The following is a 14611-nucleotide window of genomic DNA, read 5'->3' as shown; positions in this document are numbered from 1 at the left end:
GCACACCTGAGCCGATGCCTGATAATTTTGACGGCGGCGAAAATGTTAAAGTGATGTTTGCTGCTCATAAGAACATGGCAGAAATAAGTAATCAAACAGCAACATCGTTGGCGGTAACATCAAGCACCACCAATACCACAGTGCCAGTGCCGAAAATTTTTGACGGCGGCAAGAACGAAAAATTTTTAAATGCTGCTAACAACAACATGTCAGGCAAAAATACAAAATTTGACACTTCAATGCCGGTGACAAAAATTCTGCCGGCGTCAAAACTTTTGGCGGTATTTCTGCACGCAATAAAATGTCAGATCTACCAAAATCTATTGATGAGTTTACATCAGATGATGCGACGAGCGATGGAGGCCAATCTGCGGCCTCTGATGATATGCGGCAACAACGAAAAAAACGTTGCCATTGTAATGTTGGAGACTCAACATATCAAAACATTCGACTTGAAGCTACTGTACGCCAACAGGCTTCACTTATTAACCGACTAGAGCGTGAAAAGGAGAGTTTGGCCGAGCTGGCACCTGTCAAGGAAGCTCTGAAACTACATGGCATTTTATTACCTGCAAATGCACCAAGCACCAGCAATATTAATACGATGATTGCTGAGGTAGCCGAAAACCTCGGTATGGCGGAGGAAAGGTCCAATGTCGCACTGCCGGCGACGGACAAGAAGAAGAAGAAGGATACTTCCAAAGGCGCTATACCCAGTAATTACAGTCTATGGCTTAGGTGCTAATGAGCTCTCGGGCATTCTCAACCAATATTTTAGAAAAGGTGAGTTCTCCATTTCTTTCGTACGTAAATCGGTTCTGTCTTTAAAAACAAAAGGACTTAAAATATTTGAAACTGCTAAGCAGATTTTGACTGAGCGTGGTTATAAATACCACACGCATACCCCCAAAGAACAGCGGCCCCATATGCTGGTCATTCAGGGACTTTCGGATGATTATCCTCGGGACAATGTTTTCGATCTTTTAGAAAACAAATCCGGACTTAATGTCAAAATCGTTGGATTAACCATCGTATCTTACCGGCTATGGCTCTTGCGGGTAACCAAGAGTTCGGACATCTTAGGGATATACCGTCTTAAAGAAATAGGCGACTCGAATGTCACGATTCGTAAAGACCGCGGACGTGACATTATGCAATGTTTTAATTGCCAACGATTTGGGCATATTGCCCCCAATTGTCATATGCCATCTCGATGTGTTCGATGCCTCGAGAGTCAAGGCGAAAATAAATGCTCTGTCCCCCACCAAAGGGCAGAAAACTTTTCTAGAAAATCAACACCCTGATTCAGGAGAAATCATTAAAAAAGTTGCACGCCCACCTTCCTGCATTAACTGTGGCAAGGAGGGACATCCTGCCTGTGCCCGTGATTGCCCAATCCGTACGGCAATATTAACACGCAAGGCTAATATCAAGGCAGAAAATAAGGCTAAGGCTGAGGAACGCTCCATGCGTTTAGCAGCAATTCCCTCCGGCATTTCTTATGCCGCTGCATCGGGTGCTCGCACTTATAGTGTTTCACCTCCGGTTCCAACAAGAAGTGCTCCCGTCCCAATGCACATCCCACTCAAAATAGGGGTGCAACAAATTCACAAGACATTATCCAATATTTTGGAAATGACTTCAGTCAAAAATGTGAAAAAGCCAGGACTTTCGGTCCTATATTCCAACAAATCAAATCATCTTCAAGTATTGACGCCGCCTTGTCTGCCTGGCTCCTCTTCGTAGCGAGCAATGTTGACCTTTAAAATAATATTTTTAAATGTTAATTCCCTAGTGTCTCTTTCTAAGAGGCACTACCTAAAATTACTGATTGACCAAAGAAGACCAGATGTGCTCCTTATAGCCGAGCTTAAGCTGAGCCCTTGCCATAATTTCAACATAGAAGGATATAAAATTTTTCTTCAATTTAGGGATGGGCAACGCGGGGGAGGTACTGCGATTGCAATTAAGGGGGTTTCCGATGTAACCGGATACCTATCTCCTCAGGACTAATTGAATCCTGTGCGGTGAGGGTGTGGGGAGATGATGGCTCCTCTGTTGTCTTCGTCTCTGCGTACCTTCGCCCACAGGATACTCTTCGGGTTCAGGGCCTGAATCAAATTGTTGCCTTATATGACATTGGAGACGTTCTTATATGCGCAGACTTAAATGCTAAGCATGACTCGTGGGTGGGGTGATTTACTACGTAATTGTCCTGAATTTACAGTAATAGGTCCTGATATTCCGTCTAGGCCGAATGTGACCTCTGGTTCACATGCATTCATAGATATTTTTATTCGCTCACCAGGTCTACCTGTGGTTGGAGATAGTAATACATCTACCGCATTTGACTTTGAGTCGGACCATAGAGCGGTCCAAATTCTGGTACAAATGGGTGAGACAGCGAGACAAGAAAGGGAAACTTATCTCAACTTTGACAGAATGAACATCAGAAGTTTCATGCGCCAAATAAGGGTTGGCCTTGATAGTTATGAATTGCCTACAGATCGGAATGTTACTGTAGATGAAATTGACAGATGTGTTCATGGTTTGTCTGGGTTGTTTCAGCAGGCGATTGATACGTCTGTCCCCAAACAAGGGTACTTTCCACTAGCATGGAAAGAGGCTATGTTAGTCCCCATTTATAAGAGGGGTTCTCCTTCTAACCAATGTGGTAGCTACCGTCCCATTTCAATTCTGTCAGCATTCGGAAAACTTTTCGAATCCTTCATTTTGGACAGAATGAAGAAATTAGTTGAAGACAAGAGGGTATTGAAGGACAATCAATTTGGGTTCAGGACAGGTCTTGCCACTGTCCATGCCCTCACTACCTTCTCCTTTTATGTGGCTGAGGGCCTTAACAAACGGGAAGGCACGATTGCAGTCGGTCTTGATTTTACAAAGCCCTTTGATTCCGTTTGGCATCAAGGGTTAATGTATAAGTTGATCCAATTCGGCTTTGGCAGGCAAACCTGCAGACTTGTAGGTAGCTTCTTAGCTGGCCTATATTATAGAGTAAAGGTAGGTGAACAGCTGTCTAGCCGTAGAGCTGTTTTTATGGGAGTACCTCAGGGCTCACTTTTGGGCCCGATGCTATATAACATCTACGTTAGCGACATGCCAACCCCCCACAGGGGGGGCTGGTATTGTCCTACGCAGATGATGTGCTAGTTGCGATATCAGGACCTAGGGTCCGCGCAATTGAGGCACTTTTAAACGACTATCTTGCCATCCTGGACAGGTATTTTACCTTGTGGGGGCTAAAACTCAATGGAGACAAGTGCTCTGCAATATTAATTAGGGGCAAAGTTGAACACATGTTACCTAACTTCTGGTATTATAGACCAATTATCCAAATTGGGCTAAACATCGTGGAGGTAAAGGACAGTATAAAGTACTTGGGGGTCATTTTCAATTGGAAACTTGACTTTAACAGGCACGTAGATTTTATACTGTCCAGAGCAAAGCAAATTTTCTTCAGCTACCATGGGCTGATGAAGATGAGGGGTGGTCTATCCCAGGATGTAAAACTTTTGATTTACCGACAGATAATCAGACCAGTAATATCCTATGCCTTTCCTGTCTGGTTTAACATATCTTCAAGCCAGATGGAAAGGCTCAGGAGATGGGAGCGAAAAGTTCTTGCGTCATGCTTAGGCCTGCTGACCAATCGGGATGGGAGTGTTAGAAGACACTCAAACAGAGCCATATACGAGCGGGTGAATGATGAGAGAATAGATAGGGTACTTGTCACAAGTGCTCTTGAATTTTTAAATAAATGTATTTACATTGATAACAGGCTGGTTGAGGATGCCCTGCGATGCAATCTTGACGTAAATGGTCTTCGAGAATGTTGGCATCTACCCCCAGGTGCTTTAATAAGATTGTCGGAAGAGGGCTTGCTGTATGTCGATGGAGAACAGAGGTTCTACCACCGTAGATATGACACGCTTGATATACAAAATTAGTGTATAATAATACACAATAAATAACTTGTAAATATTGTAAATAGTAGTTTGTAGTGGTTAGTTTTAAGTAGTAGTGTTAAGATACTTTTCGCCCATTTTTTATTTTTGGATTTTTTGGGGCTTACATGAATTGAATTCATATACTTAGTTTTTTCCTTATGATAGCTGCTGTGAATAACTCACAGCACTACATACTGTAGTAGAAATAGTACAGTAAGGCATATCTGTTAGCTCGTAAGAACATATCCCAAATAAATATGCCCATTGGCAAAATGAAATGAAAATGATGAAAAAATGACTTGTCGTGGTAAAGGTGGCAAAGGCTTGGGAAAAGGTGGCGCTAAACGTCACCGTAAAGTGTTACGTGATAATATCTAAGGCATTACCAAGCCAGCTATTAGACGTTTGGCTCGCCGTGGTGGTGTAAAACGTATCTCTTGCCTCATCTACGAAGAAACCCGTAGTGTTCTAAAGGTGTTTTTGGAAAACGTTATTCGTGACGCCGTCACATACACCGAACATGCTAAGCGTAAAACCGTCACTGCTATGGATGTCGTCTATGCTTTTAAGAGACAAGGTCGTACTTTGTACGGTTTCGGCGGTTAAATAATTTCTTGATGCTATTTGGAGATTTTTTCTTTTACAACAAAACAATCGGTCCTTTTCAGGACCACAAAAAATATTTAAAGAGAGATATTTTCTTGTTGAAAATTACAAAAACATAAAAAATATAAATAAAATATACCAAAAATAAAACTTACCTTAATATATGAAAAATAAAACTAAGCCATAAAATATTTTCTTTCATATTACTTTTTCAGTGCATTTTATTTTTTCTTTCAATTTCCACATTTCATAATTTTTTTCAAATAATATTCCCTTTTGCCTTCAAAAATAAATGCCGTCGGCAACTCTGACCATTTAATTTTATTTTCATAAATTTTTTTCCATCATAAAATAATTTTCCAATTTTGCATTCAAAAATGCAACTCTGATCAATCCTTTTTCGTAATACACAAAAATGTTCCTTTATTTCCACCAATACATGTTCTACCGGCAACTCTCATTGTTAGGGTAGCTGCTTGCTTGATGTGTGTATACGCTAGCGTCGGTCTGTGTGTGCGTGTGTTTGTTCATATAACTAACGCACATCAATGCTATGCCAAGCCAACAATATCTTTGACTGTGATGTTATGTACTTATTTTTTCCTTCAAGTAAAAATTTTTGTGATGAAATTATTAAAAATTGTTATAAAATTTTTTAAATGTATAATGAAAATTTCTTTTTCTTAGAATTTCATTAAATTAGTTTAAATTTTGTAAATATTTACTGATATTTTTCTTAAAATTATATTTAAAACATTTCTTTTTCAAAAATTTGCTTATGAAGAATTCTTCTTCTTCTTATATTCATGAACTCACATAGAAATATTTCATCTTTTACTTATTTATTAAAAAGTCACATAATACTCCAAAAAATCACATAATTTTCTCAATTTTTCTCACTTTATGTTGAAATTATTGAGAATTTTCTTCTTCTTCTTCTTATGTTTCACTAACTCGCAAATTCTTAAACGACCAAAAAAATCACATAATGTTCTCAATTTCTTTTACTTTATGTTCAAGTTATTGAAATATTTTCTTCTTCTTCATCTTCTTATCTTTCGCTAAAAATAATTTATTTTTTTCTTAAATGTCTCAAAAATCACAAAAATTTCTACATTTATTTTACTTGTTGAAATTATTGAAACATTTTTCTTCTTCTTCTTCTTCTTATGGTTTACTAAAATTAACTTATTTTTTCCAAAATGTCCACAAAAATCACATAATTTTCTTCTATTTTATGTATTTTTGTTATTTTCTAACATGATCCTCAATTTATTTCCACAACTCTACTTTTTTCCCTTTGAACATAAAATTTTTTCCGTGCACACTTCATATTGTCATCACTCTATTACTAACTCTATGCTTTGACAACATCACCAAAATCACACATTTCTGCATTTTTTCCTTTCCAAATACAGCTACTTTTTTTCTCCTCGAAATTCGCGGCGGCAGAAGACTTTTTCTGAATAATTTACTAACAGCCACTACAACAACATCAACAATCATCATCATCATCATCAACGTAAGTAAAGGCATTTGGTTAGTCTAACTAACGAACACACAACACCACACACACAGACACAGTCATAACAGACATAGTCAATATACGATGAACGAACATTGGCGGGAACATCGATGAACGAATATTGGCGCGAACATCATCGATGAGACGAATGATCTCTTTTTCGCTCTTTCTTACTCTCTCTCTCTATCTGTCTCGCTATTCCTGTGAAAAACTAAAGCGCTATTCCTGTGAAAAACCCTCTGCTGAGGGGGTAGAAATGAAAAACAGTTACAACAAACGAACATATTTTCTAAGGAAATATGAAAGAAAAAATTTCATTTGCAAAATAATCAAGGGTTGTCGTCGATGAAGAAAAATATCTTTTTTGGGCATTTTAATTTTTTTCCTATAAAATGTAAATATAAAATTTTTGGTCATTTTTATTTTTTCCCTACAAAATGTAAATAATGAAAATTAATTGTTTGAATAGATTTTTTCTCTTTTTAAATATTTTTTGTCGTCCTGAAAAGCACGGATTGGTTGAATTTTGTATGGATTCTTCTTCTTATACGATGGTCTGTATTTGTTCCATAATACCTTTCGAGATAATTTAGGCTTTCTTTTCGGTCTTCTTGGGCAAGAGAACAGCTTGGATGTTTGGCAATACACCACCTTGAGCAATAGTGACGCCGGACAGCAATTTGTTCAATTCTTCGTCGTTGCGGATGGCCAATTGCAAGTGACGGGGAATGATACGAGTCTTCTTGTTGTCACGGGCAGCATTACCAGCCAATTCCAAGACTTCAGCAGCCAAATATTCCATGACGGCGGCTCAATATACTGGAGCACCGGCCCCAACACGTTCAGCATAGTTGCCTTTGCGCTACAAACGCTGAATACGACCGACGGGGAATTGAAGACCAGCACGATTTGAACGGGACTTTGCCTTTCCCTTAACTTTGCCACCTTTACCACGACCAGACATTTTCACTTAATATTTTTTTGAACACTTCACTTAGCACTGAAAAAACACAGAATGATAAAAATTCAATTGCCTACTCTGCTATTTATACTTTTCTCTCGCTCATTTAATACACACACATCGAAAACTGGGGTTGTTTGGCCACTATTCCACATAGAAACTGTGACTACCTGGAAAATATGAGCGTTTAATGCTTGAAATATTCTTGTTTGATGCCGTAGGTTCATCATTTGTGAACAGTGTTAAAAGTGTTTGTGTGATTCAAAAAATTAAAAGTGAAAAATGCCTCCTAAAACCAGTGGTATTCGGAGATTTTTTCTTTTACAACAAAACAATCGGTCCTTTTCAGGACCACAAAAAATATTTAAAGAGAGATATTTTCTTGTTGAAAATTACAAAAACATAAAAAATATAAATAAAATATACCAAAAATAAAACTTACCTTAATATATGAAAAATAAAACTAAGCCATAAAATATTTTCTTTCATATTACTTTTTCAGTGCATTTTATTTTTTCTTTCAATTTCCACATTTTATAATTTTTTTCAAATAATATTCCCTTTTGCCTTCAAAAATAAATGCCGTCGGCAACTCCGACCATTTAATTTTATTTTCATACATTTTTTTTCATCATCAAATAATTTTCCATTTTTGCCTTCAAAAATGTTTTACCGTCGGCAACTCTGATCAATCCTTTTTCGTAATACACAAAAATGTTCCTTTATTTCCACCAATACATGTTCTACCGGCAACTCTCATTGTTAGGGTAGCTGCTTGCTTGATGTGTGTATACGCTAGCGTCGGTCTGTGTGTGCGTGTGTTTGTTCATATAACTAACGCACATCAATGCTATGCCAAGCCAACAATATCTTTGACTGTGATGTTATGTACTTATTTTTTCCTTCAAGTCAAAATTTTTGTGATGAAATTATTAAAAATTGTTATAAAATTTTTTAAATGTATAATGAAAATTTCCTTTTCTTAGAATTTCATTAAATTAGTTTAAATTTTGTTAATATTTACTGCTATTTTTCTTAAAATTATATTTAAAACATTTCTTTTTCAAAAATTTGCTTATGAAGAATTCTTCTTCTTCTTATATTTCATGAACTCACATAGAAATATTTCATCTTTTACTTATTTATTAAAAAGTCACAAAATACTCCAAAAAATCACATAATTTTCTCAATTTTTCTCACTTTATGTTGAAATTATTGAGAATTTTCTTCTTCTTCTTATGTTTTACTAACTCGCAAATTCTTAAACGACCAAAAAAAAATCACATAATGTTCTCAATTTCTTTTACTTTATGTTCAAGTTATTGAAATATTTTCTTCTTCTTCATCTTCTTATCTTTGGCTAAAAATAATTTATTTTTTTCTTAAATGTCTCAAAAATCACAAAAATTTCTACATTTATTTTACTTTATGTTGAAATTATTGAAACATTTTTCTTCTTCTTCTTCTTATGGTTTACTAAAATTAACTTATTTTTTCCAAAATGTCCACAAAAATCACATAATTTTCTTCTATTTTATGTATTTTTGTTATTTTCTAACATGATCCTCAATTTATTTCCACAACTCTACTTTTTTCCCTTTGAACATAAAATTTTTTCCGTGCACACTTCATATTGTCATCACTCTATTACTAACTCTATGCTTTGACAACATCACCAAAATCACACATTTCTGCATTTTTTCCTTTCCAAATACAGCTACTTTTTTTCTCCTCGAAATTCGCGGCGGCAGAAGACTTTTTCTGAATAATTTACTAACAGCCACTACAACAACATCAACAATCATCATCATCATCATCAACGTAAGTAAAGGCATTTGGTTAGTCTAACTAACGAACACACAACACCACACACACAGACACAGTCATAACAGACATAGTCAATATACGATGAACGAACATTGGCGGGAACATCGATGAACGAATATTGGCGCGAACATCATCGATGAGACGAATGATCTCTTTTTCGCTCTTTCTTACTCTCTCTATCTGTCTCGCTATTCCTGTGAAAAACTAAAGCGACATAAAACAAACACAATTCTGCTGAGGGGGTAGAAATGAAAAACAGTTACAACAAACGAACATATTTTCTAAGGAAATATGAAAGAAAAAATGTCATTTGCAAAATAATCAAGGGTTATCGTCGATGAAGAAAAATATCTTTTTTGGGCATTTTAATTTTTTTCATATAAAATGTAAATATAAAATTTTTGGTCATTTTTATTTTTTCCCTACAAAATGTAAATAATGAAAATTAATTGTTTGAATAGATTTTTTCTCTTTTTAAATATTTTTTGTCGTCCTGAAAAGGACGGATTGGTTGAATTTTGTATGGATTCTTCTTCTTATACGATGGTCTGTATTTGTTCCATAATACCTTTCGAGATAATTTAGGCTTTCTTTTCGGTCTTCTTGGGCAAGAGAACAGCTTGGATGTTTGGCAATACACCACCTTGAGCAATAGTGACGCCGGACAGCAATTTGTTCAATTCTTCGTCGTTGCGGATGGCCAATTGCAAGTGACGGGGAATGATACGAGTCTTCTTGTTGTCACGGGCAGCATTACCAGCCAATTCCAAGATTTCAGCAGCCAAATATTCCATGACGGCGGCTAAATATACTGGAGCACCGGCCCCAACACGTTCAGCATAGTTGCCTTTGCGCAACAAACGCTGAATACGACCGACGGGGAATTGAAGACCAGCACGATTTGAACGGGACTTTGCCTTTCCCTTAACTTTGCCAACTTTACCACGACCAGACATTTTCACTTAATATTTTTTTGAACACTTCACTTAGCACTGAAAAAACACAGAATGATAAAAATTCAATTGCCTACTCTGCTATTTATACTTTTCTCTCGCTCATTTAATACACACACATTGAAAACTGGGGTTGTTTGGCCACTATTCCACATAGAAACTGTGACTACCTGGAAAATATGAGCGTTTAATGCTTGAAATATTCTTGTTTGGCGCCGTAGGTTCATCATTTGTGAACAGTGTTAAAAGTGTTTATGTGATGCAAAAAATTAAAAGTGAAAAATGCCTCCAAAAACCAGTGGTAAAGCAGCAAAGAAGGCCGGCAAAGCCCAAAAGAACATCAACAAGGGCGATACATCGAAGAGACGTACCAAGCGTAAGGAGAGTTACGATATCTACATTTACAAAGTGCTGAAGCAAGTCCTTCCTGATACTGGTATTTTGTCAAAGGCCATGAGCATCATGAACAGTTTCGTGAATGACATCTTCGAACGTATTGCCGCCGAAGCCTCTCGTTTGGCCCACTACAACAAGCGCTCTACCATCACCAGTCGGGAAATCCAAACTGCTGTCCGTCTATTGTTTCCCGGTCGATTGGCTAAGCACGCTGTCTCTGAAGGTACCAAGGCTGTTACTAAATACACCAGCTCCAAGTAAATGCCTTGATTTTTTCATCAATTCGTCGAAATTCAACCGTAAAAGGCTCTTTTCAGGGCCACAAAAAACAAGAGAAAAAATTATCATTTTTGAAGATTAAATGAAAAATTCCAAAAATATGAAATTAGATGAAAATGACCATAATTAGACAAACAAAAATTAGTCACATTTATTTTATGACCCGGACTAAATTTTTAATCCGTTTGTGGTGTTATTTTGTGGAATGCCAACAATAAAACAGGCTCACTGTTAATTACCTAATAGGAAAAGTAATTAGTGAGGGTAATATTTTTCCTAAAATCAGACACGTGTGTAGTTTTTTGTTTATTTAGGTAATAAAACAATAAATAGTAGCAATAATAAATAGTTTGAAGTAAATATTTTCTCTTTTTGAATTTAATTTGTAGCCCTGAAAAGGGCTGTTAGATATTATGCTTTCGAATATCGAAAAATGTTGTCAACAAGTAATCTTTCTGGGAAAAATTACTTCTTGGCGGCGACTTTCTTGGCAGATGGCTTCTTGGCAGCGGTCACCGGCGGCCTTTTTAGGGGCAGCCTTCTTCTTCTTCTCAGCAGCTGGGGCCTTCTTTTTCTTTTCAGCAGTCTTTGCTTTGGGTTCCTTGGAAGCCGAGGCGGACAATTTGAAAGAACCAGAAGCTCCCTTACCTTTAGTTTGGATGAGTTTTCCACTGGCAACAGCGCTCTTCAACTATTTCTTGATGAAAGGAGCCAATTTTTGGGCATCAACCTTGTAGGTGCTGGCCAAATATTTCTTGATGGCAGGCAATGATGAACCACCACGTTCCTTCAATGTTTTGATGGCGCCGTCAACCATTTGTTGGGTTGATGGATGAGTAGGGGCAGCTGATGGTTTCTTTGCTTTGGCTGCGGCCTTCTTTGGTGCCTTTTTCTCAACAGCGGCAACTGGGGAGGCGGTGGCTTCAACAACGGCGGCGTCAGACATGATTATTCACTTTTATGTTTATATTTCACTGTAACACAAATACACTCACAAATTTATGTGTACTATTAAATTGTTATTGGCAATTTTTAAAAATGGTAGGTACATTGAAAAGATGAGAAGTGGATAGTAGTCAATAGTAGTCAATAGCTATATTTTTCGAAATATTGTGTGGAAGCGTGTTTAATTTTTTACAAAAGTTTTCGTAGAAATTTAATTTTTCTGAAGAATCTTTGAATATTTTTATAAAAGATATTTTACACATTTCTTGTATAGATATCAGGCCATATTTAAACGAAGAATTGGTGTAATTTCCTTTATCCGTTTAAAAGTTATAAGCGTTTAACTTCACAGATTGTAAAAATTTAATCACAAATTTGTAACTAAATTTGAAAAAATTATAAATTTTTTCGAAAAATATTTTCCAAATTCTATTTGAGAATAGGGCTTGATAGGTTTACTTTAGGATAAAATTAAAATATTGAAAATTTTTACATTTTCACTGTGAAAAAAATTCAAAATCTTTGTGTGATCCAAGACGGCAGAAATCCTCTTGTTGACATATTTTCAATGAAGAAAAGTTTTTCTTCAAAGAAATTTAAAAGCTCAAATCTAATTAAGTTTTATAAAAATTTCTTAAAAAAAATTTCAGAATCTGTATATTTACACCAAATTATAATATTATTCATAAAAAGTAGTTATTTGTTTGAAAAAGTTAAAAAAATCTTCCCATTACCGTATACCACCTATGGACAAAAATTCACTGTCAAAGGTAATATTTTTGAAAATTGAAATATTTTTGCTAAATTCAATGAAAATCGCCAAAAATTAATTTTTAATAAAATATGAGGACATTTTCGTTAAAATTTAGTAAAAATTTCACCAATTTTTGCAAAAAATATTCTCCAAAAATAATTCCTTTTTTACTAGTACATATCAAGGAAAAAGTCATATAGAATTACTGAAGTTTTTCACACGTACTTTTTTCCAGATTTCGTTTATAATTTTGATGTTTTTTGCAAAAATGAATATAATTAAATAAATAAATCCCTTCTCTATGACAATTTAGTAAAAATAATACAAGATTTATACATTTTTTAAAAGAAAATGTTTTTCTAAAATTTAGTATTACGCCTTTCAAAAGGCCAAGAAATATTCGCCACTCTATGTGAAACAATTTTTGATAAATATTTTTAAAAAATAATAATTTTACAAAATTATCCTAAAATTTTACTAAATTAAAAATATAGCTGAAAAAAAAAATTGCATATTTCATACATCTTTATCTGAAAAGAAAAAATAAAACAAAACAAAGAGCATTTTCCGCCAAAATTTTTCAACCATATTGAGTGAGAAATGGTGAGAGCATTATTGCAGAGAACATTTCGCGCCAAATTTATTGAACATATGCCTCGCGGACATTAGTATACACACAAAAAGAAATTCAATAGAACAAATATTTGTTATGAAGAAAATAAGAAGAAAAAGAAAAAACATTGTCTTTTAAGAAGAAATTAATATGGACGCCGTCAAAAAGACCAATAGAAAAGAAAGAAGAAGAATAAATGTACATATATTTTAAAAGTAAAATATTTCTGACGCCATCAAAAAACACACATAGATAACAAAGAAGAAGAACAAAAATGTGCTTTTCAATAGGAAAATTTTACTGACGCCGTCAACAAATGACATACAGAAGAAAATTTCAATAAATTTGTTCAAGAAGAATAAAATGTGTCTTTTTAGAGAAAAATACAATATTATATTTTTTTTAAGAAAAAGAAGAACAACATTTCTCTTTTAATAGAAAAATTTCACTGACGCCGTCAAAAAATGGCATACAGAAGAAAATTTCAATAAATTTGTTCAAGAAGAATAAAAGGTGTCTTTTTAGAGAAAAATATAATATTATATTTTTTAAGAAGAAGAAGAACAACATTTCTCTTTTAATGGAAAAATTTTACTGACGCCGTCAAAAATGACCTATAGAAGCAAACTTCAATAATTTTTTTAAATAAGCAGAACAAACTGTATCTTTGGAAGGGAAAATTGTAATATTATATTTTTTCAAGAAGAAGAATAAAATGTGTCTTTTAATGGGAAAATTTTACTGACGCCGTTAAATATGACTCATACTAGATAATTTTTAAGTATTCCTAAAATAAATCTAAAAAAAGAAACAAACACAAAGAAAAATATTTATTTTAAATTTTAAAAATGATAAATAGTTTGATGAAAAAATAATCTCTTTTTTATAAATTTTTTGTGGTCCTGAAAAGGACCGATTGTTTTGTTGTAAAAAATGTGTTTTTAAAACGTCAAGAATTTAAGCACGTTCTCCACGGATACGTCTGGCCATTCAATTGGGCATGATGGTGACACGTTTAGCGTGGATGGCGCACAAGTTAGTATCTTCGAAAAGGCCGACCAAGTATGCTTCACTGGCTTCTTGCAATGCCATAACAGCAGAGCTCTGGAAACGCAAATCAGTTTTGAAATCTTGAGCAATTTCACGAACCAAACGTTGGAAAGGCAATTTGCGGATCAACAATTCAGTACTCTTCTGGTAACGACGGATTTCACGCAAGGCAACAGTACCAGGACGGAAACGATGAGGCTTCTTGACGCCGCCGGTGGCTGGTGCGCTCTTACGAGCGGCTTTAGTGGCCAATTGCTTACGAGGAGCCTTTCCACCAGTCGTTTTACGGGCAGTTTGCTTAGTACGAGCCATTTTTCACTTTAGTTTTTTTTTCACTTCACTGAGGTATGCACACAAACACTGTTAACACTGTAATAACTGTGCCTGCCTTTGCTTTTTGCTTTTTTGGCTATGGCCATTTTTTATTGATTTACATCTTAAGACTATACAGCATGACTTACTGCTAATTAAATATAAGTATACATGTGACAATCGCCACCTTCTCCAATACAAAATTAAGCTGCAGCTTAACTGCAAATGGGCAAATTAACACGAGTAAATGCTTAAAAAACTATGTACTAAAACTAAGAACTAAAACTAAAAACTTAAGGCTACTATTTACAAATATTTACAAGGATCTTCTGGGACGTTATGTATACGGTGTCGGTAGTGTTCATCGTATTGAACCGTCTGTGGTAAAACATTAGGTTATTTTCGTTGTTATACAATAAACC

The 14611-nt window shown here is 35.1% G+C and overlaps 4 protein-coding genes and 2 pseudogenes across 4 annotated transcripts; 2 read left to right on the top strand and 4 right to left on the bottom strand.

Moving 5' to 3' along the window:
• Window positions 1-4262: 4262 nt before the first annotated feature.
• LOC141396295 (histone H4-like) lies at window positions 4263-4574 on the top strand (annotated as a pseudogene).
• A 2066-nt stretch (window positions 4575-6640) lies between these two features.
• Window positions 6641-7076, bottom strand: LOC141396294 (histone H2A-like). The gene has a single exon (XM_073971673.1). The coding sequence runs from the start codon at window positions 6899-6901 to the stop codon at window positions 6689-6691; it is 213 nt and encodes a 70-aa protein (XP_073827774.1). The 5' UTR covers window positions 6902-7076; the 3' UTR covers window positions 6641-6688.
• A 2344-nt stretch (window positions 7077-9420) lies between these two features.
• Window positions 9421-9867, bottom strand: LOC141396293 (histone H2A-like). The gene has a single exon (XM_073971672.1). It carries the CDS (start codon window positions 9841-9843, stop codon window positions 9469-9471), a length of 375 nt encoding a protein of 124 aa, XP_073827773.1. The 5' UTR covers window positions 9844-9867; the 3' UTR covers window positions 9421-9468.
• A 216-nt stretch (window positions 9868-10083) lies between these two features.
• Window positions 10084-10497, top strand: LOC141396292 (histone H2B-like). The gene has a single exon (XM_073971671.1). It carries the CDS (start codon window positions 10123-10125, stop codon window positions 10495-10497), a length of 375 nt encoding a protein of 124 aa, XP_073827772.1. The 5' UTR covers window positions 10084-10122.
• Window positions 10498-10980: 483 nt separating this feature from the next.
• Window positions 10981-11512, bottom strand: LOC141396300 (histone H1-like; annotated as a pseudogene).
• Window positions 11513-13817: 2305 nt separating this feature from the next.
• On the bottom strand, window positions 13818-14189 carry LOC141396291 (histone H3-like). Its single transcript, XM_073971670.1, has one exon. It carries the CDS (start codon window positions 14187-14189, stop codon window positions 13818-13820), a length of 372 nt encoding a protein of 123 aa, XP_073827771.1.
• Between the last annotated feature and the right edge of the window lie 422 nt (window positions 14190-14611).

This window comes from Musca autumnalis, unplaced genomic scaffold (assembly GCF_047663935.1).
Source record: "Musca autumnalis isolate F117 unplaced genomic scaffold, ASM4766393v1 scaffold_208, whole genome shotgun sequence".
In the NCBI taxonomy this organism is placed as follows: Eukaryota; Metazoa; Arthropoda; class Insecta; order Diptera; family Muscidae; genus Musca; species Musca autumnalis.
The sequence above is the reverse complement of the archived record's forward strand: the minus strand, read 5'-3'. Positions and strand labels throughout refer to the sequence as shown.

What these genes read in the sequence shown, in the direction of transcription:
- LOC141396293 (XM_073971672.1), bottom strand. Translation starts at nt 9,843, where the DNA reads ATGTCTGGTCGTGGTAAAGTTGGCAAAGTTAAGGGAAAGGCAAAGTCC.
- LOC141396292 (XM_073971671.1), top strand. Translation starts at nt 10,123, where the DNA reads ATGCCTCCAAAAACCAGTGGTAAAGCAGCAAAGAAGGCCGGCAAAGCC.
- LOC141396294 (XM_073971673.1), bottom strand. Translation starts at nt 6,901, where the DNA reads ATGGAATATTTGGCTGCTGAAGTCTTGGAATTGGCTGGTAATGCTGCC.
- LOC141396291 (XM_073971670.1), bottom strand. Translation starts at nt 14,189, where the DNA reads ATGGCTCGTACTAAGCAAACTGCCCGTAAAACGACTGGTGGAAAGGCT.